This window comes from Pseudorca crassidens, chromosome 1 (genome assembly GCF_039906515.1).
Source record: "Pseudorca crassidens isolate mPseCra1 chromosome 1, mPseCra1.hap1, whole genome shotgun sequence".
In the NCBI taxonomy this organism is placed as follows: domain Eukaryota; kingdom Metazoa; phylum Chordata; class Mammalia; order Artiodactyla; family Delphinidae; genus Pseudorca; species Pseudorca crassidens.
Window position 1 is genome coordinate 2,712,902 of NC_090296.1, and position 25,617 is coordinate 2,738,518.

Consider the following 25,617-nt stretch of genomic DNA (forward strand, 5'->3'; position numbering starts at 1 on the left):
AGGTGGAACAGACGCTCTGCCACGGCTCCCTCCGTTCCCCGGCAGCCTGCGGGTGGGCAAGGGGCCCGGGGGTAGAGGAGGGCTCGGAGACTGGGAGCAGCCCCTGAGTGGCGATGGGGCCTGGCCGGGCTGGGGAGGGACGCCTGGCAGCTAGCTCGAGGTGTCCTGGGAACAGGGCCCAGAAGGAAGCCTGCACAGCAGCAACGGCGGCGCCATAGCAACGCTGCACAGAGCGCTGGCCTACTTACACCCCGCCCCCGCCCTGCTAGCTCTCTGTTCCAGGGAGGCGGTGAGGGGCTCCTGCAGGCTGCGCCCCAGCCTTTGGGGGCTCAGTGTCCTGGAAGCCTCAGGCCTCCTCCCCAGCCACAGAGACTCAGTTTCCTCATCCACAAATGGGGGTGATGGGAGGACAGAAATGTCCAGCACCCAGTCTGTGCTCAGTTGCGTAAGTTTCCTCCCTGTCTCCTGCTGGGCTCTGGCCCCAGTGGTTGCAAAAAGGCTTTGGGAGTTTCCGGACCAGGAATCTCAGAGCTCTCTGTGCTGCTGGAGTGACTGCAAGCCGCGAAGTTCTCGGACCCCAACCAAACAACTCAGGCCAAGTCCCCCAAGTCAGAACAGCATCTGGGTGAGAGGGGGGCCCAGGAGCCCTGGGGACGGAACCCGGAGCTGGTGCCCTCCACACGCTCAGACACCCTCTCAGCCTCTGTGCTCAGTGTGGACAGGACGCAGGGCCAGATCCTACTCATGGCTGGTGGGGGAGGTGGGGAGGGCTGTCACTCTTTGAAGGAGACCCCCTGGGCCTGACATAGCCCTGCTGACAGTACCAGGTCTCCTGCGCATGCCTCCCGGACCCGGCCTGACACTCAGGGCCATCTGCCCTGTTGCCTCCGCCTGCAGGAAGCCCGCCCGGCCTGGGGCCCTGGTGCACTCAGAGCCTCGGGGATGGGGGCAGGTGTCTCCGATGCCCAGTGGGGCTCAGCAGGCCATAGAGGAGATCTAGGGCATCCATGGGACAGCCCAAGGGGCGCTCTGGGTGACCTGTGCTGGCCGGGCACTATCTGTGATGTCGACATGCCCTGCCACCACCGGCCACCCTGAGCCATCTGACCCAGCAAGGCCTCACCCAGGGGTCATCTCTGGTGCAGGGGAGGTGCCCTGAAGAGGGAGGGCCGCGGGCCAGCAAAGCAGTGAGGATGCTTGTGGAGCCCTGGGCCCCACAGGGGGCGGATGTCACCCGACACCACTGATCTCATTGAAAACCAGATGTCTTCCTGACCTCACCTGGGGAGATGGCCAGGCTGAGAGGCTGCTCTGTGACCTCAGGCCTGGCCACCTGCTGGGCCTTGGTTTCCCCACAGGGACAGACATGCAGCTGTGGGTGTCCCGAGCACCTGCTTGGATGGACTAGCTCCCTGCTCAGCCCTGGAGCCTGGGGACCACAGTGACTGGCTGTCCCAATCCCCCCTCCAGACTGGGAGCCCCAGCCATCACCTGTCCATTCACTCCTTCCTCCTCCGGATGCTCTTCTGCGTCCCCAGGGCCAGTGCCCAGTGGCCATGTGTGGAATGAATGAAGTAGAGATGAATGAATGAGCCTCGGAGGGGGGCAGCTCGTGCACCGGTGTGTGCGGGGGGGTTCGGTGGCCGTCTGTGCGTGCCTTCCTCCGGGCACCAGCTGCAGCTGCCCTGCCCTCCCCTCCCCCACTTCAGCCCCCCTAATTTATGCCATGGGGGGGCCAGCCCCTCACTGGTCCCCTGCCGGGCAGCCGCTTTGTCCCCAGGCAGATTCCCAACGGCCGCCTTGGGAAGAAAGGGCCCTTCTCTGGGCTGTGATGAGGTCACCAGGAGGGGCCCTGTGCTCACAAAGGCCGAGGCCCCCCAACCCGCCCTACTGGCAGCTGCCTCTTTGTCCTCAGCTTTGGCCTAGAAGAGACCCCGAGGGGCCCCTGCTCGGCCTTGGAGAGGCCCAGGCTGCCTCCCTGGGAAGTGGACGGAGTGGGGGAGGGGAGGGGAGCGGCCTCCTCCCCTGGCTTTGCTCCTGATAAGTGGCAGCACCTGTTGAGGTGCAGACTCCACCCCAGACGCCTTGCTGGGCCCAGGCAGCTCTTGGGGGGGTGGGGCGCGGGTCTTGGCCTGGTGTGGGAGGGTCTGTGTCCAGCTGTCTGTCTGGGTCACAGGACAGGCAGGCAAGCTTCAAGGATGAGGGCTGCAGGAGGGGGAGGGGAACCATGAGGCCGGCATAAGGAAGCACCCTGGGGTGGGCTTGGGCACGGGGGCGGGGGGCTCTGAAACTACTATCTCCCTGGATCCCACGACGCCTGGCACGTGCACCTGTGCATTCATCTCTGTGCATGTGTGTGTGGTGGGGTGAGGGGCTTGCAGGCCTGGGCACGTCCCCATGCGGGAAACCGCCTAAGCCCAGCCAGGGAGCTCCTGGGCGTACCGTGTTCCACAGGGGGTGGGGGGGCTGAGGCTCAGAGAGGGCAAGTCTTTTGCCCCAAACCACCCAGCCCCCAGCCGGTGGGGCTGGGAGAAACTCTCACCCTTCTGCCAAGCGTCCACAGTGAGGATGAGTCAGATTGCACTGGGCACCTCCTCGGGCAGGGGCCGGGGGGCCGGCCCGGTGGGGGTCAGCAAAGACAGGGTAGCAGAGAACAGAGACAAAAGCTGGGCAAGTGCAGAGACGGTGCCTGGTGGACTCCGATGCCGTAACTGTGGCCGCAGAGCTTGGACACGGTCGGGCCCGCTAGGACTGTGCAGTCCATCTGGGGCCCCGGCACTGTGCAGTGGGAGACAGGCCTGGGTGGGTTCCTGGGATGTCTGCCTCTCGGGGCTGCAGGGGACCTGGCGGCTCAGCCGCCCTGGTGGAGGGGGCCCTGGGCCGCTGGAAGCGGGAACTGCGAGGGCCAAGGCCCGATGGACGGACCAGGAGCTTGGTCCCACCCATCAGAGGGGTGGGAAGGGCCGCCGAGCCCCCGCCACTGGGCACCAGCTGGCGGCCCTGGGCCCTGAGATCCTTAGCAGTCTCTCCACGGAGGAAGGAAGTGGAGCCCAAAGGGAGCCGACCTACCCCTTGTCTTGTCCCAGACAAACAGAGGCCGCGCTGGACACCGGGGCCAGCCGCCGGGGGCCTGGGGCCCTGCCGGGCGTGGCCACCAGCAGAGCCAGCCCCGGCCGGGTGTGGCCAAAAGCGGAGGTGCCGAGGCTAAGGGCTGGGGGGGCGGAGGCCCCCCAAACCCTCTGAGCTCTGCCCGGGACCCCGTGAGAGCCTGCACTTGAGCCTTGGGGGGACCGGCCAGGAAGCACGGGGCAGAGGAGACAGAGGCCCAGAGGAGGTGGCTGGCACGGAGGGCTGGGTCAGCCTGAGCTGCAGAAGCCCGCGCTGGCCACCCTCCCCACTGGGTGCCCGGCTAGTGGGCCTGGATGTCGGAGGCCCCGCGGGGCCGGGCAGCGTATGCCTCACGTCCTGGGGGACAGCAGAGCTGGGGGTGGGGGTGGCCTGGGCCCCCCGTCCTCCTCCCGTCTCTGTCCCAGTTGCCTGGTGCCCGGAATGTCCATTGTGGCCGTAGCTTAGCAACAAGCCTCTGTCTGTCGCCCCCGCAGCCCCCGCCCCACAGGCGGCCACCCGCATTCCTCGGCAGGGCCCTCGCCTCCGCAGGCCCGGGCCTTGCTCACCCGAGTGTGTCCAGCGGCTCAGAGCCTTCCCATCGGCGTGCCCAGCAGCCTGGGTCCTGCGGAGCCGTGTGTCCGCTGCTGGCCCTGTCGGTGCTCCCTGACACCACGGAAAGAGGCTGTGTTCAGACCTCGTCCCATCCCCTGGTTCACTCGCCCGCTTAGATTCATTTTCTCGGCAAATGTAAACAGAAGGCAGCCGAGTGTCCGTCTGGGATAGGTGCGGAGACAGACTAGGGAGGGACAGCGGGGGTCCAGGGGTGCATACGTGGGTCCAGCACTCCTGGAGCTGGACTGTTAAACGGGTCCATCCTCGTATGGGAATTACACTGCAATCGAATGAATCCCTTAGCTACCTTCTGGGGGCATGGCATGAGGTCAGGCCTATTGGTGGCAGCAGGGTGGACAAAGGGGGTACAGGGCTACAGGGAGGGTCTGGAAGCCAACACAGGGTGGCTGTCTGGAGCTGGAGAGGCCAGAAGAGCGGCCGTCTCCCGGACCGGGCGGCACCCCCTCCGAGGCAGGAGGTGAGGACGTCCTGCAGCCCTCCCCCTCCCACCCTGCAAGGCTGGGAGCTGCTCCCAAGGCCCAGGCTCCACCACAGCAAGCTGGCTCCTGGGTCTGCGGCCACTGGATCCACGCTGAGGGGAGCAGAGAGTGGACGGCTCACCGTTGCCCCTGCCGGGGACCAACCCTCTGTGTCTCTCTCCTGCCCCACAGCGCGTGAGCTGCTGCCCCTGCCCCCAGTGCTGGAGAACCCGAGGGACACACCACCGCCCTCGATGTAGGAGGAGCCTGGTGGCCCTGGGAGGGGAGGCTGGGGCTAGTGACCCTGGGCACTGATCTGGTTGACCTCCTCCAGGGCTGGGGAGTCAAGAGCAAAGAAATGGTTAAGTGGCCTGGAGCATTTCTCCTTTAAAACAAAACAAAACAGAACAAAACTCTATCATGGAAAACGGCAAAGAAAGGTGAAAGTAGAGAGAATCCCAAAGGCTTCCTGGTCCCAGGGGACCAGGGTTTCGGATCTCCCTCCCCCTCACCCCACCCAGGTTATTTTGAGGCCGATGGCAGCCACTGTATCATTTCATAGTATCATTAGCACACCTAAAAACGCTGTCATCCCTAAACCCATGAAACATCCACTCGGCCTTCAAATGGCCCAGCTGAACCAAAAGAAGCGTCCGCACTGCGTTGCCTTGTTGTCCCCCTGCTGCTGTCAATCTGGGAGCCCAGGGGCCTCTGCGATGGAGCCACTGGGAGACACAGTGATCCCAGAAGGGCCTGGGGCGTCGGCACAAACAATCCAACCAAAGGGAGGGAAAACTAAGCTCATGTTGACAAGAGCGCAGCCTCGGAAAGAGCCAGGAAGCTGGTGCTGGAAGCTTCCATAGTTGTTACCGCGCTGCTTAGGTTCATCAAGGCGCGAAAGAAAAGAGCAGTTTGAGGGATTCCAGTTCCTCTGGCAGGCCAAGGGGCTGCACTCCACGTTGGGCCCAAGTGGGGAGCAGGATGTCAGAGCCTGAAGGCTGGAGAGACCTGAGCCTCCTGCATCCTTGGAGAGGGGGGCTGCGCACTCCCCACCATCACCTTTACCCAGGACAGAAGGAAAGAGAGCCCAGGAAGGAGTCAGGGCAGGAGGGTGGGGGCACCCTCAGAGCTTTCTCACATCACCTGGCCCTGGGCAGGGGCTGATGGGCCCCGGGGAGTGAGGGAAGTGGCAGGGTGGGCAGGAAGGGTGGAAGTGGCCTGCCAGGCAGGGGACATGAATGGAGCGGGGTCAGCAAGGGAAGCGGGGGAGGGAAGGAAGGGGCCAGCCACTAACAGACTCCCCGCCCCGTCCCGATCCCCTCCGCTCCTTCTAAGAATGTGCCCGCACCCGGCCTGCCCTCCTCTTTGAAGGGACAGATGTCGGGGAGAAAGCTGATTATCCTCAAAGGCTGGAGGCTGTGACCGGAGCTCTTGGGGAGCGTGACCCAATTCTGAGCTATTCTCAGCCTGGTGGGAGTGGAGTTATTCCCTCCCGCCAACGCTGCTGCTTCGGAGGCAGGCTGACTTTGAAATGCCCTCATCCTGCGGCCGGGCCCAGACACACACGCACGCACGCACGCAAGCGCGCGCGCGCGCGCACACACACACACACACAGAAATGCCCTCATCCTGCGGCTGGGCCCAGACAGACAGACAGACACACACACACACACGGAAATGTCCTCATCCTGTGGCCGGGCCCGGACAGACACACACACACACACACAAGGAAATGCCCTCATCCTGCGGCCGGGCCCAGACACACACACACACACACCCACAGAGGAGGGCAAGAAAGGCTGGCGAGCCTGGCTGTCTCAACCCCGCTGGCTGAGGACCTGCAAGCCCCAGCCCCCATGCCCTGTGCCAGCAGCCCTGCAGCTCCTCCCCTAAAATCACAGGGTCTCTCTCTCCACCAGGATCTGAGGTTAGGCCATGTGACCAAAGGCTTGAAAAGCGCCTGCATGACCAGGCTCGCCCCTACTGCGCCTGAGCCACAGGACGTGATAAGAGTCACAGTCCCAGGAGGAAAGGGTGGAGCAGAGCAGAGTTTACATCAGCTCAGCCCCCACACATGGACGAGCCTGGCAGAGGTCAGCCAAGAGCAGTCAAGCTACAGACCCAACAGAGGAACTGGCTGCTGCTTTAAGACTCTGAGTATTGGGGGGCGGGGGATGATTTGTTATGCAGCACGTCTGTGGTGACAGCTAACTAGTACACCTACCGCAAAAATTGTGGAGGTCAGTTGAGTGCCATCTGCCTGTGCACAGCCCAATGTTCTCAATTTTTAGTTTTATTATACAACTAACTATAAGCACAGTGACTGGATGACCTGGATTTTCCCGAAAAGTCTCAATGTCAAGTCTTCTGATGAACTATTCAAGTGCCCCTGAAGGTTCAAAAAGCTATTCAAGTGTCACAAAGTGCAGAGGACATTCCTCAGATTCATAAGTGGCCCCCAAATTCCGGCCTTGGAATCTGAAAGAAGGCCAGGGGTCTTCCTGGAAAGGGCGGTGTTTCCCACTAGCGCTAATAATCATTGAGACATTCTGTGGACACGGACAGTCCAAACGTTGACACGACACTTAATCTCACGGCAGCAGCTTCCCCCACCCCCATCCCCCCACTAGGCAGGCACTGTGTTCACCTCTGCACGAAGGAGGGAGGGACTCGTCAACGTGGCTCCAGAGGGAGGATGTGACCCCGGCAGACCCGGCGCCTGAGCCCTTAAGTGCATCCTCCCGAGGGCAGAGCAGGGTCTGGTTATCCCTGTTGAGGACAGGCTGACTGCCGGGCTGACTCCGTGTTTCCCCGTGACCGCCGAGGCCACGTCCTGGCGAGGCCTTCCTGTCTCACCCCACCCCCTTCCGTGCTTTGCTCCAGCCATGCACATCCCACCTGCAGTCTTTGCCTCCCGGGAGCCCTCGAGGGCAGGCCAGGCTGCCCTGAAGGTCTGGGTCCCCGGCACCAGCGGGCCGCTGGCAGATGCTCGACCCCCATTTGCTGCATGAGAGCGCCCGAGGTTGGTGAAGAGGACCGACCTAAGGATTGGGCCCCCATCTGCACGCTCCCTCCTCCAGCAGGGCCAACCCAGGGACACTCTCACCTGAGCCCCACTAGGAGGCAGGAACACCCCCAGGCTGGCACGCGAGCCGAGAGCCCCCGGGCAGAGCAGAGCACTGGGTCCCGTGACTGGCCTGTACTCAGAGCAGCCTTGCACACGGCAGGCACTACCAGCCTGGGGCTCCAAAGCAGCCTCTCCTGCGCTTTCCCTTTCATCCTCCTGGGCCTGCAGGAAGCTGTCCTGCCTGGGGCCTCCTGCTGCCCCCTGGGGAGGCCTCCAGCTCACCCACCTCCAATTTCCACCAGCCCCTCCACACCCTGCAGACCGTCGCCTCTTCCAAGGAGCCTTCCATGACTGCAGCAGCAAGTCTCCTTTGACCTCCCTAGACAACCACATGGGTGGGAGAGTGTCAGATATGGGAGGTCCTGGGTGGGTGGGTGGAGGAGGCCTGGATCTGCCTCATCTCTGCTGGGCCTGTTTCTCTCCCTGTGCAGTGGGCTGGGATGGGGTAGGAGCTGCATCATCTCCCTGGGCCAGGGTCCCACGCAGCCCACCCTCCCTCCAGCACGCAGACTAGAGGCCGGAGAGCCGGCAGCCCTGGGAGAACAGAGGCCATGGAGGCAGAGGGAAGGGGACGGGAAGGGGGGCCTTCCTGCAGACCTAAGGGTTGAGGGGGGCAGGTGTGGGGAAGCCCATCCCCTGACTTGTCCTCATGCAGATGACCTTCCTTGTCGCCCTCTGCTAGACAGGGTACAGCCTCCAGGGGCCTGGCATCCCTTGAACCAACCAACACCCATCCAACAACCGCCCCGAGCCCCCAGCCCACACTGCCCCAGGTTGGGTGCAGGGCACGAGCCCCTCCAAGGCAGGTGACGGTGAAGCACAGGGAGGACAGGAGCAGCTCACATTGGGGCTGCGGGGGCAAAGCCCGGGGGGCTTCCGGGGGGAGGCAGCTGGAGACAGCCCAGAGGCAGGCCCTGATCCTGGCCCGAAGGTGGGATCCTGGCCCAGGGCCCTCAGGGCAGGTGAGTGAGTCTGACTGGCCATCTGCTTCCCGGGCTCAGACCTGGGAGCGGGGGCTGCAGCGGAGGGAGTTGATGTGTCACGTCTCAGCCACTCAGACCAGGGCTGGGCAGGCGCAGGAATTTCCGAGGAAAAACTGAAGGCCAGAGGTGGGAGTCTGGGGCTGGACGGGGACTTTCCGGGTGAATCCTCGTCCTGTGACCAGCCCTAGGCTCCTGCCTCGAGGAGGTGACCAAGTGACCTGCTGATCGGTCACTCACCACGGACCCTGGCCCTGACCCTCCGGGCGTCAAGCTCCCCATGTGCGGTTTGTGAGGCCGCTTGGCTTCTGCTGTCTGCCTGAAGGGGCTCCCAGGCTAGGGGCAGCCCTACAGGGCTGATCACCAGCATGGGATGTGTGGGAGCAGAAGACGTGGTTGAGCAAGACGCTCTTGCCTCGGTGTGTGGGGGTGGGAAGCTCTGAGAGACACTTGAGGGGCTTTGAAGGATGCGCAGGAGTTCACTGCTGGCTTGCGGCCAGGTGGGGCTCCAGGCTGACGCCCCCGGCATGGGATAGAGGCCCAGTGGAGCCCTGGGGCTCGTGTGCAGGGCCTGGCAGACAGTCAAGGGGCTGGAGGGCCCCATACTTGAGAGCAGCTCTGTGCGTGCAACTGCAAGCGTGGACAGGGATCCAGGCCTCCTGACCCCTACCCTGGTGGCCCTCCGCCATTCATCCATCCTGGGCTTTCCCTTCCACCTCACACGGACCCAAGTGCAGGCTCCAGTGACTCACCCAGGGCCATAGCCCTGGAGAACAGGCAGAGCCAGGCCTGCAGAGGAGGCCTATGCCCTACATCAGACACCTCACAGGCCTTTCCTGAAGGCCAAGGAAAGCCCAGGTCCCTCCTCTGTCCCCAGACTAGGCATTTGGTCAGAGGTCAGGACAGGTCCTTGAAGGGGGGACATGACCCCTGGAGTAGGGCAAGGGCTTCTAGGGACACTAGGGTCTCTGAGGGGACACAGGTCTTACCAGAAGACAGAAGGTGCCCCTGGCCCTGTGATGCTGCCAGCAGGAGACTGGTCCTCTTGTAGGCCCACCTCACTTGGTATCCCTCCAAGGACCCCCAAAGCCTGGGTGGTGGCCTGGGGCCAGGACAGCAGGCCTGGGAGGTCCTTCTTGAGTTCTGGGCCCTTCCGGCAACAAGAGGGGCAACCCAGGTGCCCAGGCCGGGCTGCAGACGGAAGGCCCAGCCGGACATGGACGGAAGGAAACACACACACGCGCGCGCACACACACACAGCCAGGGACTCTCCCCCCCCCCGCCCCCACCCTTCCCAGGAACAAGTGGCCCTTTCTGCAGCTGGGTGGGGGTGGCCACACACTTGTCCCTTTGTCCACCATGTCCCAGGCCATTGTCCTGGAGTCCAGAGCCCCTGTGGTGTCTGCCCTGGGAGAGGAAGGAGCAGGGGCCGGGGGGCCACGTGCAGGGAGGTCCAGCCTGGATGCTGGTGTGGGGAGTGGAGGTCTGGCCTCGTGGGGCACCAGGGTGGACCAGTCAGCACAGCAGGGGCAACAGTGTTTTATTTCTCTGCCAGGGGTGGTCGGGGACCAGCCTCAGGCCAGCCCGGTACCCTGGGGCTCTCGCGCCGACCTGGGGTCACCGAGTCTCCTGACGGCTGGCTGAGGCCAAGGGCAGGCACCCAGGCCCTTCGAGCAGCAGGGCGGGAGGGATGCCAGCCGTGCACCAGAGCTGGAGAGCAGGCCAGGGCAGGGTTGGCGTCGCCCCCTCCATCCTGGGTGCACGCCCCCATCCCCACATCCCTGCGGCTCCTGTGAGCGGCAGGGGCACCGAGTGGCTCTGACCCGACTGGCCAGCCACCGGAAGCACGTTCCCGCCCTGCCCAGCTCTTCCCTACATGACGCTGCGTGTTCGCACGCATCGACACGAGAGGGCTCTGGCTGGGCCAGGGCCGCAGAGGTACTTCCCGGAGGCAGAAGCGAATCAGCGGGGCTGCCCCGGCCCTTCGCCAGCGGGAATCTGGGGACATGCCCACGCGGCCTGTGCACTGCCCAGAGGGGTGGGGTCAGACCTGAGGCCACACAGCGGGGTCGCCTCAGATGCCGGGCAGCTGGACCATGGGGGTCCCTGGCCCTCCTCCTCCGGGTCTTTGCAACCCCCGTTTCCTCCCTCCTCGTTTGGGGCCACCTGGGAAGGGTCAGACCTGCACCCCGCCACCTGCACTCTCGGGCCTCAACATCCAGGAGAGCCTATGGCAGTGGAGACGGTGAGTGGCAACAAAGAGCAGCAGGACGGGGACGCTGACCACGGCGGTGACGTGGGCGGGAGGCCTCCCTCCCCGGGGGCCGGATGCTGTTCCACCGTGGCAGCCCCACTCAGCCGCCCGGGAGGCCCCCGGCCCCGCCCCACCCCGCGTCCGTCGGTTTCTAAACACAGGCCCCGGCTGGCACCCGCCGACCATATAAGGCAGCCTCTGGCCGAGCTTCGCCTCCCCGTCCGGCCCCGCGGTGCTCCCAGCTCCCTGGAGCTCCTGCAGGCGGCTCACTAGCCCGGGGTCTTGGTGGCAAAGGTCAGGTAGCCGGTGTGGCCCACGGTCTCCTTCATGGGCATGCCGCTGCGGAAGGGGCCGGCGTCGGGGCCCGGACTGGCCCCCAGGTCGGGCGCGGGCAGGCTGATGGTGCGCACGTTGTAGACCTGGGGCAACACCTCCAGGGTGCTGAGCTCCGAGAAGCCGCAGGCCGCCAGCGCCTGGCACGTGCGCTGCACCTGCTCGATGCACGGGGAGAAGGAGCAGAAGCGCCCGCCTGCGCAGGAGGAGGACACGGGGTCAGAGGGCAGGGGCCGCCCCCAGAGCCCCGCCCGCCTGGCAGCCTCCTCTGGCCCGGGCGTCTGCGGCCTGGGACTGCAGGGCAGAGGCAATGCACCCCCAGTCCCTTCGGGAGTGGGCGCTGCGAGACCCCACTGTGAGAGCTGAGGAGGGTGGACGCCCCGACCCCTGCCCTGGGGTCCGAGGCCATGAAGCCCCCACCAAGCCCTCTGGCCACGAAGAGCTGTGGCCCCAGCGGCCCCAGAGTAGGGGAGCCGGGCCGGGGCCGGGGGCAAAAGCTCTTCTGCAGCCACAGGGCAGGGCCCTGCCCAAACAAAGCCCTCTCACGCGCCGCCACGGGCCCAGCCCACCACCCTGATCTCCCTGGGCTTCCAGAGGGCACCGCCACCCCTGATTCCCACCAGGCAGCTGAGGGTCGGGGCCAGCACGGAGCCTTGGCACGGCAGCCGCCAGAGTGCTGGGCCTGAACAGCTTCAACCACACAGAGCAGCCTCGGGGGCGGGGGCTGCGGCTGTCACAGGAAATTACAGGCTGTCGCCCACTCCTGGGAACACGAGGTGCCCACTCTGAGCGGAGCCCCACGGACCAAGGGTGAGGGAGAGGGGGCGGGAGCCGCAGCCCCTTCCTGCCGCCTCCCACCAGGGCTCGCCCACACATCCAGCAGGCTGGCTAGGGGAAGGGACGTGGCCCAGGCCAGCCCCTAGAGATCCCTGAGGCCTGGTCACCTCAGCCACACGTGGGACACAGACCCCCAGGTGGTCAGCTGGGAGGCCTGGGCTTGGAGGCAGAGCGTGAGGTTGACGTGAACCCAGAGGGCACAGGGTCACCCCCAAGAGGGGCCGCAACCCCTGTGCACACAGCCGAGGAACTGGGGCCTGAGCCTGCTCGTCAGCCAGAGGCCCAGAGAGCCCGCGGCCGCACCTCGCCGGGCCAAGCTGGAGAAACGCCAGACCCACGAGGAAGTCGGGAGCCTCTGGGCCAGAACAAGCAGATCCAGAGAACGGGGCTTAGCGGGGCGGAGGGGACGGGACAACACACAGCATGGCTCCCTCGGCAGGAGGGAGCCCAGGGCAGGGACTGCCTGGGCTCAGCCACGGCTGCGCGACCGGCTGCGGCCTTGGGGTCCGAGGCCTGGGCCTGCTGGTGTCCCTGGAGCAGCGAGGACCTGCAGGTGTCCAGGGGGCAAAGCCGGAGCGGGCAGAGGTGTGGGGAAGCCAGCGCTGCCCCTCTCCCCAGCCCCAGGCCACCTCAGCAGAGACCAGGACACAGGAGTCCAGGGCTGAGCTTGAGCCAGCAGGCAGGGGCCCCGCTGGGACCCTATGGCCGCCTTTGGCGTCTGTCTTTCCGAGGGGCAGGCCTTCCCTGGGGCGCCCTGGCCTGCCTCTCCCGCCCCCTCGTGCTGCACTGCTCAGCGGGCAGGAGGACGGCCCGGCTGCCTGAGCCAACAACTTCTCCAGAAAAGGGAAAAACCCAGGGCCTCGCCAGCACTTTCCTGGCTCGGAGCCGACCTTCCAGCCTCTGCACCCAGCATCTTCCCTAAAAGGGGCGCATTAGCCTGGCTGTGGCGGCGGGTGGGGAAGGGAGACTCTGCAGGCACTGGCTGGGGTGAGGGGCTGCCCTCTGACCTCTGGCAAGCCCAGGGGTGCAGGGCCCGCCTCTCACTCAGGCAGGGATGCCACATTCCCCAGGGACTCGAGACACCTCCCACCTTGGGGTGGGAGTGGGGCCAGGCCAAGGGGCAGGAGCCCAGGTGGAGGCCCACCCTCCCCAGTCCTGACCCCTCTCACCCTCACCCTCTCCCTGGGCGACCTCCCCATGACTCCCCCGCTGCCCTGACCCACCCCCGCTCAGGCCAAAAGTGGCCCCGGCCTGGCCACACCCCTCCCAGACCCCCCCCCCCCCCCCCCGCTCACCTTCAACCTTCAGGGCGTCCCAGGCATGGCCCACGGCCTCCCAAGGCGAGGGGATGTCCAGGAAGACAGCGTCCGCCTCGCGGCTCACGCCGAAGCCGCTGCGGCACACGTCCTGGGTGCGCACGGTCACCCATCGGCCCACGCCATGCTCCTGGAACTCCTCCCGAGCCTTCTCCGCCCGCTGCTGGTGGAACTCCACCGTGTGCAGGTGGCCCGTGGGTGCGATGGTGCGGATGATGGCGTGCGACACGGAGCCGCTGCCCGTGCCTAGCGGGACGGGACGGGTGTCAGACGGGAAACGAGCCCACCCGCACTATGAGGGACCCATCAAGGGCCCACGAGGTCAGCCGACCCCGGGTTACCAGCAGGCACCAGTCTGGAGCTCCCTGAGGGGTCCTGGGACACGGAGGCTGCATGTGTGGCAGGGGGAGAGGAGGGAGCTGACTGATCATCGATGTCCGCCGTGGGTCCAGAGGGGAGGGTGGCAGCCCTGACCACCCCCGGCTCTGGAGAGACTCTGCTGCACAGACCTGAAGCCCCGAAGACGGGTCCCGAGAGGGGCCGGGACTGGCCCGTGGCCCTGCAGGCTCTGTGCAGAGCAGATCGAGGGGACTGGAATCGTCCCACGTGGTGGCTGGGCCCAAGCTCCCCGAGGGACTCAGGTCAGGCCATCTTCCTGCCCCCCCCCCGATCCGCTCCCACCACACGGGGTGCACCTCTGCCCTCACCTTGCGCGACCAGAGACACGGTGACCAATGTGCCCCCCACGTCATCGTCTCTGTTTTCCCCCAGCCTCACGGGCCACTCCTCAGCTTCCTTCACGGCTGCCCCTCTGCCAGCCTTCCTGTCCTGCAGTGTCCAGCCGGGCCTGCGTCCCCCGGTCACCCCCCGTGACCTTCCCCACCTCGCTGTCCCAGGCGCCAGGCCTCACGAAGACGCCCGGGCGCCCACTGCACACCGATCACCTCCCCCGCGACCGCAAACAGCGCCCAGCATTTACAGGTGCAGGGCTGGACCCGACCCAGCCCAAATCCACTCCCTGCCAAGCCTCCCGAACCAGCTGGTGACATGACTGCCCAGCCAGACGGCTCGGAGGAGCCCTCCCCTTCCCCACAGGTAACTCCTGCACCTCCTCCCCCATCTCTCTGGGAGCCCTTCTCCCCAGCTGCCTGCCGTGCCCGCCCGGGCCCGCTCCCGGCTCCCCGTAACAGCCCCGACCCCCGCCTTCAGTCACCTCAACACAGCCGCGGATTCTCTCTCCCTGCGGTCAGACCAGGCCTCTGCCCTTTCCACGCACGGCGGAGTCGGACTCCTCGTGACTCCCGAGCAGCACCCCCTCCCTCCCTGACCTCATCCCTGCTCCTGCCACGCTGGTCTCCTTGACGGCCCCTCGCGCAGGGTCTCTGCAAGACTCTCCCTGGGGTGACCCTCCCCTTTGGCTCTTGGTACCACCTTCCCATCACATTCAACCACATACAACTCACTGCTCCCTCCTCAGAGAGGTCCTCCCTGACACCCCTAGCTGGAGGGACCCCTCTCTGAGTCACCCTCAAACACGCAGCCCTGTTCCCCAAGCCCCCCAGCAATCAACAACACCGTAACGGTCACAGTGGGCTTCCTGTCTGTCCCCTTTGAGAAGCAGAAACTTGGTCTGTCTGGTCACGGCTGTAGCCACGGTTCCTAGAAGGGAAGCTGGCGCGTCAGAGGAGCCCAGAAGCACGCTCGCCGACAGCACTTTTCAGCCGAGTGGAGCGAGGCCCTGGCTGCGGATGCACAGGGGGAAGCAGGGGATGAGCTGGCCCTGAATCCCGTCCACCCCCCAGCTGCCCTGGTGCCTAGCAGTCAGCCTCTGCCCAGGCCCCACCCACTCTCTGACCCGCTCACTGCCCAGGCTCTGCATCTGACTCTCCCCATTTCAAAGTGCTTGGCTGGGCAAAAAGAACCATCCAATTGTTCACATGGAGAAACTGAGGCCCTCCATGTGGACAAAGAGAGGGATGCAGATGGCTTGAAGCCTCCAAATGTTGGCAGCAGCGCTACGGGGAACTCTTCGTGACTTTGGAACCCAGATGCCCGGCCCACGAAAAACATGCTGGAAATCTAGGCACACCTGGGCCTGGGCTGCTCTTGGCTAGGGTGCATGCTTCAATCCCCAGCACCTGCGTGTGTGTGTGTACGCGGGCGCACACATGTGCAGAGGCTGGGAACAGCTGCCTTCAGGCACTTCCATCTGCACTCTAGGCTCTGGGCTCAGGGACAATGGTGCTGGCCTGGGATGAGCACGGGGCTGGCTCCTCACCCACAGTGAGCACCCTGAAGCAGCCCTGGCCTCCCTCCAGGAAGGGGCACTCTCAGCCCTGGGCCTGGGGCTCCCATTCGCAGCAGTCAGGGACGGCCAGGCCAGGCACCCTCTGCCCTCGGTCAGCGCCGAGCAGCGTTCACACCCCCCACCCCACCTAGACAAGTAGGATCCCCCCTGGGCACCAGCTCCTCCAGCGGGCTAGCCTTGGTCCAGTCCCATCAACTCTCACACAGAGTACAGCACCAGTCTCCTAACTGGCTTCCTTGCTTCTGCCCTCACTCCCTGCGGTCAGCACCCCCAGAAAGACCCTGTTAAAACAGAAGTTGAGTAATAATGCCTGTGTTCAGGAAGGGCAGGCTGGAGGCTGGCTGGACAGTGGGTCTGACCTCCACCTTCATGAACTGAGGCAACCTGAAGAACTCACCCGATTCACAGACCACAGAGCCTGGCCGAAGCTCCAGCATCATGGTGAGCAGGGCAATGTCGGTGGAGTAGAGGATCTGGGTGCGGTGTGGCAGGTTCAGTGTCCAAAGCTCAGGTGTGGGGTGCAGCACGTACACCCAGCCACCTCGGCCGCAGGTCACCTTGGAGCCAAAGGGGCGGCCAATGAGGTCTACTGAATGCCGAAGGACGCCGTGCCGGGTCTGGGTCTGGGCCCCACGCTGCACACGCACTGCCACCATCGCACCATGGCCCAGTGACAGGATGGCTGTGTCACCCTCTTTGATCAGCTCCTCATACGCCACGAAGCTCATGGTGTTGCTGTCTGGCAGGTGCCAGGGACCTGGGAGGTGTGTCGGCATGAACATGTAAGGGGGCCAGGAGGCAGGATATGCACCTGGGGTCCAGAGAGAAGGCTGTGAGGCCCAGATCCTGAGCAATGGGGGTGGAGTAGCTGGCTCAGTCCCTGGCACTGTCCATTAGGACAGCCCAATAGGGCTGCACCCTGGCCTGACATTTGAAGCCCTTCTTGGTGTGGTCTTAAGAAAAAAGCCATCAGCCCAAATCACAGATGGAGAAACTGAGGCCCTACACTGACAGAGGAGGGGCCCAAGGATTCCCACAAAGTAAGGGCCTGACCCTCTCTCTTATCACCCTTCTCCAGGAGCTTGGTTCCCATTCTCCAGCTGTAGGATGAGAGAGCGACTACCTAGGGAAGAGCTGCAAATGGCCCGTGAGGTCACCTCCACGCCAGGCAGAACGCCCCCTCTCCCCAGTTTCCCCTATGGCGGGCTCCTGGGCAGACAAGTGGCAGGGGGATGCAGATGTAAGGGCTCGCAAGCAGAGGTTGGGGACGTGCAGGGGGCAGTAAACAGAAACACTGGCCTGGCCTGTGTAGAGGCAGGGGGCGGCTCAGGCCAGGCTGGCACAGGGCTGGGGGCGGCCATGAGAGGCTGCAGGGAAGTGCAGGGCGACCCCCACCCGCGCACTGCCACCCTGGCCCTGCGGAGTCTCACCGGCGACGCTCGTCGGGCTCCGACTCCCGGAGGGTCTGCACGTGGCCCCGCGCCACTGCCACAGCACTTCCGGCTCCGGCCTGGTGCGCGGCGCCCGCTGATGACGTCATGGAGTACCGCCCCTCGCGCGCGGGCCCCCGGGAACCACGGGCCGTCCCTCTCGGCCACCGGAGCGCGCCTCGTGCTCGGACTCTCTGCTTTATATCTACTTGTGCAAAAAACAAACTGAAAGCCCCACTGTCCCGCCGCCGAGCTGCTGCAGTCCTTCCAGACTCTTCCTACGGGCGCTGTTGATAAAGGCTGGGAACAGGGCAGGGCCCCGTTCCGCAGCCTTTTGACAGCCCCGGAGTCCCCGGAAGGGCCGCCCAGGCGAGCTGCGCAGTCCCCTACGAGGACACTTTGCCATGGACATTTTGTCACTGCAAACCGCTCTGGGAACACCTGTGACGGGCCCCAGGATAAATTCCAGAAAATGGAATCGCCGATGAGAGGGTCGACCCAGAAGGCTTTGGCTAGGGTCAACCAGAGGAGCAGGAGATGGTGGCCTGGAAGGGTCTGCAGAAGTGGCCTTAGCCCAGGCCTTGCCTCTTCTTGGCCTGCCTCCTCTTCAGGGGCACAGTCTCCGGAGTGCAGGAGCTGCTTCAAGGAGGGAGGGGGTCCTGTGTCCCCTCCTGGAACCCAAGGTGCAATGAGCACTGGGTGAACTGTGCTCCCTTTGGGGTCGGTCAGTGAGGACAGGGCCAGTGGCCTGAGCAGGGGACAGGGGGAGGGGCAGCTGGAGGACGGGGGCAGAAAAGGGAAGCAGCAGCTCTGCTCTGTCTCAGCAGAGCTGATTCAGAACCGGTTCCTCTGGAGAGTGTGTGCGGGGGAGGGGGACAGGGGACATGGACTATTTTCCTCCAGCACACAGGTCCCTGTGGGCCAGGGCTTATCCTGTTAGCCTGGGGGACTGGAGAGGGATAGAGACCCCAGCCCACCCAGCCACCCTGAGGCCTGAGCCCTAACCCAGGGTCAGCTAGCAATGACTCTAGGCCACACTTACCAGGCCCAGGCTGCTCCATCCTGGGCAAATGGGAGTAGCCAGGCCCTTCAGAGCCAGTCCCTTCCCAGAGCCCTGCCAACCTGTGAGGCACTCTGAACTCTCCCTCCTCTGGGGCCAGGACTGGCGAGGGTGTCTGTGGACCACAGTGCCCATGATGGAGACCCAGGTGCCTAGCTTCAGCCCCTCCATGCCCCTGCCCTGACTGGGCCTGGGTCTTGGAGCCCCAGAGGATGAAGGTGAGGGGCCTTTGGTGGCCTCCCATTCTCTGTGGGTTCTTGTCCCTGTGGGGCCAGTGCTCTGGCCACCAGCTGCCTGTGTGGCTGTATCACTGTCCCCTTGCCTCTTGCTCTGGACACCGAGACAACCCAGCTCCATCCACGGCTCACCAACCTTTGTTCCAGGTGACTTTGCACCAGCCTGAATCACCCCCTAATTGCTCTCCTGGGAGATCTCAACTTTCCACTTATCATGGGGGTTCCTTTTCCCCAGGCTTGCAGCTGCTCAGCGGCTGAGTGCCTACTAAGAGCCTAAATTAGGACTCCCAACTTCCCACTCACCTCTCTGTGACTGGCTGGCCAGCTCCTCCATTGCCCCCTCCTCCAAGCAGCCTTCCCAGGGCTGTCCATCTGAGCCTGCCCCACCAGCCTAAGTCGTCAAGCACCAACTGATTAGCCAGGTCAGGTGGGTACTTTGCCCAGGGCAGAGTTTATATATTATATATTGGGGCCCCCCCTAAAAAGAACTGATACTGTATGAGCCCAGCTAAGTGTCATCACATTGAGTCTTCCCCACAATCCTGTGAGAGAGGGACCACCACCTTACAGATGGGGAAACTGAGCCTCAGGGAGGTCAAGTAACTTGCGTAAGATCACACAGCCAACGTGGCCAAAGTGGGATTGGGATTTAAAGCCAGTAAACTTGGCTTCAGAGGACTAGTGGCAGATTTGAAGAAAGCTGGAAACTGGCAGGAAGTAGGCCCTGGAGGAAAGGGAGACCCTGAGGATGCCCACAGGGGGAGGCTGCTCTGCTCTCATCTCAGGCAGGGATCAGGTGACCCAAGGTCTCCTCTTCCCTGACCAGCTCAGTCTCCTGCGCCAGCATGCTCTGTGACCACAAGGCAGCCCCCGCTCCTTTTCTGATCCTAACTAACTTCCCCTTTGGGTTTTGCGGAGCTCAGGGACAGGGCATCAGGAGGAAGCAATGCCCACCCTGGCTGCACCCTGAGCACAGACTCTGAGGATGGCCTCGCGTCCCCTGCTTGGATCCTGGCCCTGCCCTCCTACCTGGCTCACCTCCACCTGCCCAGCTCTGTGCCTGCCCTGCTGAGCAAGGTCATGTTCTGGGGATGAAAGGCCAGGGACTCCTTTGAGGCTCCCCACCCCCTCCAGGGCCAGGTGGTTAATGTATAACCAGGTGCGATTTCCAAGAAACCTGGACCATAAATGGGTCTGGTGATGTCACCCAGCTTCTTGCCCGGACGCGGCCAGACCGGCTCCTGTGGGCCCTAAGGAGAGTGGAGGGTCCACAGACGAGGCCAAGTGTAGCTGGGGGCAGTGTTCTTCCTGCTGAGGTGGAGGCCCCCTTCCTGCTCCCCTGCTTGAGACCACCCAGGCTCCCAAGCGGCTCCTGCCTGGTGGGGGGCCTTACCCTGACTTTTGGGTCTAAAGGCCTCAAAGGCCTCTCCCCACTTCCCCCATCACAGCTGCTGACCATGTGCACCATCAGACTGAGTCCAGCCCAGGCTTGGCCAGCCGGGGGTCCTCAGGGTGGGCCCCAGTTCAGGTTAGCACAGGGCCCATCACTCCAGGACCGCTGAGGGACTGCCAGACCTCCAACCCGGTCCCCCATCACGCACCTTCTGATCTTCCCTTTGCTCATCTGCAAAGATGAGGACAAAACACTCATCTCCAAAGGCTGAGGATTGCTGGAGCCCCAGGCAGGAGCATCCCTAGGGCCTGACCCTGAGCAAGACCCCAAGCCTCTGGACTTCACCTCTCCAGTGTGGACCTTGCTTGTGGAGAGAAAGGGGAGCAGGGGTCCTTTCCTGCCCCCATTCTCCCAAGTTGGTCAGGCCCTTGGTGGCCTGAGGGTAGGGTAGGGGGGCCTTCTGGGAAGCTGCAGAGGCTACAAAGAGGAAGCCCTGAGTACCACCCCTCCACCCGCTGGGGTCTGAAAGCCAAATAGGCCTCCAGGAGCAGCAGCTCTGTTTCTAGAAACAGAAACGTGAGCCCATCAGGCCTTTGGGGTGGAGACTTGGGAAAGGCAGCTGCAGATATTTCTAAAATTAGGGGAAGGGGCTGCAGGGGGCACAGAACGCAGGAATTTCAGGCTTAAGGGACACCTGCTGTCTGGCCAGTCCAGACCCATTTGCCTTTTTGCCTTGGCTTGTTTCATGGGTCTAAAAAATGCTGACTGCGAGCAGGTCAAAACACGCCAAGGTGAGCAAGAGAAGAGGCAGGAGTCTCTCTGCAGTAACGTCGGGGGACAGAGCACAGAGGCAGAGGCAAAGGGACCTGCTCGCCCTTTGCTCCCGTGCCCATTCCTCAGAGGCACCAGATACGCTGGAATGCCCGCTCTGCCCCAGCCTCTGCAGGACCCATCTCCTCCCATCTCTGGATGATATTTTGTTCACTTAGCTGCTTGCTCACAGCCAGTCTTCCTGCAGCAGCAGCAGTGTTCACCTTGCTGCCCACAGAGCACACTGTGCAGTCCTGGAGGGATTTTGTTAAATATACACATAGATAAGGCTCTTCCCCCTTCCTTGCTTCATTCACAAAGCAAAGTATGAGGGACATCAACCACACAAGCTCCAATTCACGCTTTTTAATAGCTGTATAATATTCCACACTGGGGAGATGCCTTCCCTACCCCCGGCCAGTCCCCAAGTGATGGGCATCGAGTTATATCCGGGTTTGTTTGTGTTTGTTTCTCCTACTACACATCTCTTGGTCTATCTGCAAAGAGAAATGAGACTGGACTCCTAGAAGAGAGTCCATTCTCTCTTATAGAGAGAATGAGACTCTATAGGCTTGACTCCTAGAAGTGTGATTGCTGGGTCATGGAGGATGAACATTTTAAATTTTAATAGATACTGCCAAATTACTTTCCTAAAAAGATGTAGCAATTCACAGTTGCAGGCAGCGTGTGCATGCCTGTCTCCCCACATTCCAACCCACAGCCAACACTGGCTGGTATCAATCTTCTTTTTTTGCCAGTCTGGTTGTGCTGGGGCTAGTGGAAGGCATAGTCGTTATTTTAACTTACGTGATTCTGATTTTTAGTGTCTTTTTTTTTCTTTTTTTTTAAATCTCACATGTGCTTACTGTTTGTTAGCATTTCCTCCAGTCTTTGCCAAAAGTCTCTGAGGACTGCCTTTGGGGGTGGGGTGGGGAGGTGAACCTGTCCCCTGCAGAGAGGGCACAGGCCTGGGGTCTGGGGACTCTGAGACTGTGCACTCCCCAGCAGAGCCAGAGTATTTCCGCATCAACCAGGAGGGGCTGGGCCCGGGGGTCTCTGGCTCAGACGCCCAAAAGCCCGGAGACTTGCCCAAGGTCAAGGCACCAAGGGTGCCGCCGGGCTGGGCCGCAGCCAGGCTGCGCCTCCGGAGCGCCTTCGCTCTGCACCAAGACCGCCCGGGAGATGCCTGCGGGCACCTTGGAGAAGGTCGGCGGCTCGGGGCCAGCTCGGACGGGGCAGGAGAAGGAGGGGCGGCGGGGGTTTGGCAGTACCTGCTGTGGAAGGCCTGGACGCCCTCGCCTGGCCCCTCGCCGCGACCACCGCGGGGACTGGCAAGACGAGGGAGGGCAGGAGCCATGGTGCAGACAAGCCCGAGCGTCCTCAAGTGCCTGGTGGCCCTCCTGCCTCGGTTTCCCGCTAGGAGGCAGGCGGGGGGGTGGGGGTGGGGATCCAGAATGTCCAAGGGCCTGAGGTTCCGGCTTCGGGATCCTGGGCGGGCGTGGGGTAGGGTAGGCGGGCTGCGCGGGGTTCCGGCGAGGGGATAGTCGGGGTGGGCTGCCTGGGGCGGGGGGCTCTGGGGGGCTGCGGGCGGCGGACAAAGCGACGTCACAATCCCGTAGCGCGGCCCAATGGAATGAATGGGCTATAAATAGCGGCCAATGGGAGGCCCGCGTCGCGCCCCTTAAGAGCCGCGGGAGCGCGGAGCGGCCGCTGTTCGCCTGCGCCGCGCCCTGAGCTGCCGACCGACCGAGAACCCCCGCCCCCGCCCGGCTGCTCAGTGAGTGGGCCCGAGGGCGGGGGTGTGGGGGTGGGTCGTGGGGCACCGGGGCAGGGGCGCTGCGCATGGAGGGGGCTCGGGGGCCGCGGCGTCGCGCGCTCCCGGCACGCAGGGGCCCGCCGCCTGGAGCGGGCGCCAGGCCGGGGGTCCTGGGCGTTGTGGTAGCCCCCTGCGCGCAGTGCCGACCCCGCTGACCTTGGCCGCGCCCCGGGCGACCGGTGCCCGGGTCCCTGGGTGGTTAGCAGGTCCCCAGGAGGCCCGGAGCCTCGGGTGCCCGCTGACCCCCGCGTCTCCTCGCAGCCCGCCGCCGCCATGCCCTTCTCCAACAGCCACAACACGCTGAAGCTGCGCTTCCCGGCCGAGGACGAGTACCCCGACCTCAGTGGCCACAACAATCACATGGCCAAGGTACTGACCCCCGAGCTGTACGCCGAGCTGCGCGCTAAGAGCACGCCGAGCGGCTTCACGCTGGACGACGTCATCCAGACTGGCGTGGACAACCCAGGTACGCGCACACCAGTCCCGGGGTCAGGGTGCCAGCGCCGTATCCGCGGGACAACCCGCGGCTAGGGCCCAGAGCCCCCCCCATGCCAGTCCCCCTCGGGCCAAAGTCCGGGCGCCCTCTTCCCGCGCACAGCCGCGGGGTCCTCGGCGGCTCGCTGAGGCCTGGCAGTGACGTCACTGTCCCCACTCCGCGGCCCCCCTACAGGCCACCCCTATATTATGACCGTGGGCTGCGTGGCTGGCGACGAGGAGTCGTACGACGTGTTCAAGGAGCTCTTTGACCCCATCATTGAGGATCGGCACGGCGGCTATAAGCCCACAGACGAGCACAAGACCGACCTCAACCCCGACAACCTGCAGGTGCCGGGCGGCCCGGGGCGGCGGGTCGGCCTGGGGAGGGGTCTCCCGGAGCTCACCTCTGCTTGGCCCCCAGGGCGGCGACGACCTGGACCCCAACTACGTGCTGAGCTCGCGGGTGCGCACGGGCCGCAGCATCCGCGGCTTCTGCCTCCCCCCGCACTGCAGCCGCGGGGAGCGCCGCGCCATCGAGAAGCTTGCCATCGAAGGTAAGGGTCGGGCCGGCCGGGCCCCGGTCCCGGTCCCGGTCCCGGCCCCTGCCGGCTTGTTTACTAGTCACCCGAGCCGCCGCCGACGCCGCGCTCTTATCTGCGCTCTGGCTCCGGTTTCCCGGAGGGACCGAGGCCCAGCCCCGCGCTTACAGCGTCCTGGGGCCCGGCGAGGGTCGGCTTGGGCCGGGTCACCGGCTCGGCCCGCCGCCCAGACCGGGAGGACTGGACTCCAGCCAAGCCGAGCGGGCATGGGGAGGTGGGGCGGATCCGTGTCGCTAGGGGTGGTGGCGGTGTGGGACAGGAGCCCACCCGTTTGTCCTCCTGAGCGCGCCCCTCCGCAGCCCTGTCGAGCCTGGACGGGGACCTGGCGGGGAGGTACTATGCGCTCAAAAGCATGACCGAAGCGGAACAGCAGCAGCTCATCGACGACCACTTCCTTTTCGATAAGCCTGTGTCGCCCCTGCTGCTGGCCTCAGGCATGGCCCGCGACTGGCCGGATGCCCGCGGCATCTGGTGCGTACTCCCCAACCCCCCTCCCGCGGGTCCCCACTCCCCCACTTCGTCCTCTCCCTGGCGAGGCCGAGGAGGAAGAGGGAGGGGCCGCGCTCCTGGGTTGGGTTTGGTGCCACCCAGGCCTCCTTGCAGGTGACCTCACCTCGAAAGTAAGTGAAGGACCCCGGCTAGTAGAGGCCTCAGCCTCTCAGGATCTTAGAGGTGGGGGGAGCAGTCGTGTTGGCTTTCCTCCTCCACCCCCCTCTGGGGAGCTGGAGCTTCTTGTTTTCTCTCCTTTCCCACCCGCTTCCCCGCGGGGAGTCAGTCAGGTGCTGGGTGACGCAGACGCTTCCTCGAGTGGGCGGTGGGGGAGGAGGGCTTACAAGCTCCCGTTCACACTGTGCGTGTATCCTGGGGCTTCCGCGCCCAGCTACAGCGCATCCCCCTGTAGGGGGGCTGTGCTGGCTGCCTCTGCCCCTTATCCCCTTGGTGGGGACCACACAGTACCTGATGGGCAAGCTGGGGAAGCAGCTCAGGCCTCTCTTTCTGTCCCCTCTCTGAGCTGTCCTGGCCTCCCTCCGTGCCCCCAGGCTGTTGACGGGGCTGGAGTCCGGGCAGCGGCCCCCACTCCTGGGTACAGCTGGGATGAGCACCCCAGGGACCTGGGAAGTGCCTCTGCTCTGGGGACCCCCTAGAGTTTTTTTTCTGGATGTGCCCTGAGACCACAGTCCAGGGAGGAGGCTTGACTGTGCCCCTCCCCCAGGCACAATGACAATAAGACCTTCCTGGTGTGGATCAATGAGGAGGACCACCTGCGGGTCATCTCCATGCAGAAGGGAGGCAAGATGAAGGAGGTGTTCACCCGCTTCTGCAATGGCCTCACCCAGGTCAGGCCTGGCCCCCGCCACCTGGGCTGGCACAGTGGGGGCTGGGTGCCAGGGAGGGGGCAGGGCCAGGGCCCCCGGTTCAGGCAGAGATGTAGGTGCCCCATTAACCTCCTGGGGAGTCCAGGTCTCAGTTGCCTCAGGGTCCTGCCGGGGGGCTCCCGGGTCTCAGCTGGTCCCCTGGGGCATGTCTCAGCCAGGCCTCCCCTCTCACACCTCCACCTCCAGATTGAAACGCTCTTCAAGTCTAAGAACTACGAATTCATGTGGAACCCTCACCTGGGCTACATCCTCACCTGCCCGTCTAACCTGGGCACAGGGCTGCGGGCAGGGGTGCACATCAAGTTGCCCCACCTGGGCAAGCACGAGAAGTTCCCGGAGGTGCTCAAGCGGCTGCGGCTTCAGAAGCGAGGCACAGGTGAGTGGGGTGGGGCGCCTGCAGGCACCCCTCTCTGCCGGAGCAGCCCACCCTCCCCCACCCAGGCCTGCTGACCTAGCTGTCTCCCCAGGCGGTGTGGACACGGCTGCCGTGGGCGGGATCTTCGACGTCTCCAACGCAGACCGCTTGGGCTTCTCGGAGGTGGAGCTGGTGCAGATGGTGGTGGACGGCGTGAAGCTGCTCATTGAGATGGAGCAGCGGCTGGAGCAGGGCAAGGCCATCGATGACCTTGTGCCTGCCCAGAAGTGAAGCCCTGGCCTGCATCTGCCGCCATCTCCAGCCCTGCTGCTTCCTAACTTATTGTCCGGGCAGTGCCCACCATGCACCCCTGAGGCTCGCCATTTAGCGGCTGAGCCCTTAGCCTTGCTGTAGAGACTTCTGTCGCCCTTGGTAGAGTTAACTTCTGTGATGGCTGAGATGTTGCTGATGCTGAAATAAACTAGGGTTTTGGCCTGCCCCAAGTCTGAGTTGTGCCTCCCCTTTCCAGGGGCAGCCCAGGGCTCAGCAGCCAGGCTCTGAGGCCTGAGTCTTGGGTCTGCCCTTTGTGCTTCACTGTAAGCTGGGACAGTAAGTAATCAGGAGGCAGGCACCCTGCTGTACCCACCTAGTCCTGTTCCCTGAGCCTCTCCGCCATCCTGTCTACTTGGCTTCCCTGCAGGCCTGGGGTGG

General features: G+C 64.1%; 2 protein-coding genes and 1 long non-coding RNA gene across 4 annotated transcripts; 2 read left to right on the plus strand and 1 right to left on the minus strand.

The window, feature by feature from the left end:
• Positions 1 to 9,829: 9,829 nt before the first annotated feature.
• On the minus strand, positions 9,830 to 16,906 carry TRMT61A (tRNA methyltransferase 61A). 2 transcript variants are annotated; one of them, XM_067720146.1, is made up of 4 exons: positions 16,785 to 16,906; positions 15,752 to 16,165; positions 13,026 to 13,292; positions 9,830 to 11,089 (listed from the first exon to the last, which is right to left on the minus strand). In XM_067720146.1, exons 2-4 carry the CDS (start codon positions 16,134 to 16,136, stop codon positions 10,830 to 10,832), a joined length of 912 nt encoding a protein of 303 aa, XP_067576247.1. In that variant the 5' UTR covers positions 16,137 to 16,165; positions 16,785 to 16,906; the 3' UTR covers positions 9,830 to 10,829. The 2 variants fall into 2 exon arrangements, with proteins under 2 accessions (XP_067576247.1, XP_067576345.1); XM_067720244.1 differs by having other exon boundaries at positions 15,752 to 16,111; positions 16,785 to 16,894.
• Positions 13,287 to 16,014, plus strand: LOC137215274 (uncharacterized). Its single transcript, XR_010939229.1, has 3 exons — positions 13,287 to 13,687; positions 13,818 to 14,141; positions 14,665 to 16,014. It is a non-coding gene; the product is annotated as an uncharacterized lncRNA (long non-coding RNA).
• A 5,009-nt stretch (positions 16,907 to 21,915) lies between the features above and the next one.
• CKB (creatine kinase B) lies at positions 21,916 to 25,409 on the plus strand. Its single transcript, XM_067720446.1, has 8 exons — positions 21,916 to 22,060; positions 22,361 to 22,565; positions 22,770 to 22,924; positions 22,998 to 23,130; positions 23,475 to 23,646; positions 24,389 to 24,512; positions 24,738 to 24,927; positions 25,019 to 25,409. Exons 2-8 carry the CDS (start codon positions 22,373 to 22,375, stop codon positions 25,195 to 25,197), a joined length of 1,146 nt encoding a protein of 381 aa, XP_067576547.1. The 5' UTR covers positions 21,916 to 22,060; positions 22,361 to 22,372; the 3' UTR covers positions 25,198 to 25,409.
• Positions 25,410 to 25,617: the final 208 nt, after the last annotated feature.

Bases quoted from the DNA above. Each gene is read 5' to 3' on its own strand.
- TRMT61A (XM_067720146.1), bottom strand. From the start codon at position 16,136: ATGTTCATGCCGACACACCTCCCAGGTCCCTGGCACCTGCCAGACAGC. The intron at 13,293-15,751 runs GTGAGTTCTTCA...CCGTCCCGCTAG, and splicing joins CTCTGTGGTCTGTGAATCGG to GCACGGGCAGCGGCTCCGTG. The intron at 11,090-13,025 runs GTGAGCGGGGGG...CCTCCTGCGCAG, and splicing joins GGACGCCCTGAAGGTTGAAG to GCGGGCGCTTCTGCTCCTTC.
- CKB (XM_067720446.1), top strand. From the start codon at position 22,373: ATGCCCTTCTCCAACAGCCACAACACGCTGAAGCTGCGCTTCCCGGCC. The intron at 22,925-22,997 runs GTGCCGGGCGGC...CTTGGCCCCCAG, and splicing joins TCAACCCCGACAACCTGCAG to GGCGGCGACGACCTGGACCC. The intron at 24,513-24,737 runs GTCAGGCCTGGC...CTCCACCTCCAG, and splicing joins TCTGCAATGGCCTCACCCAG to ATTGAAACGCTCTTCAAGTC.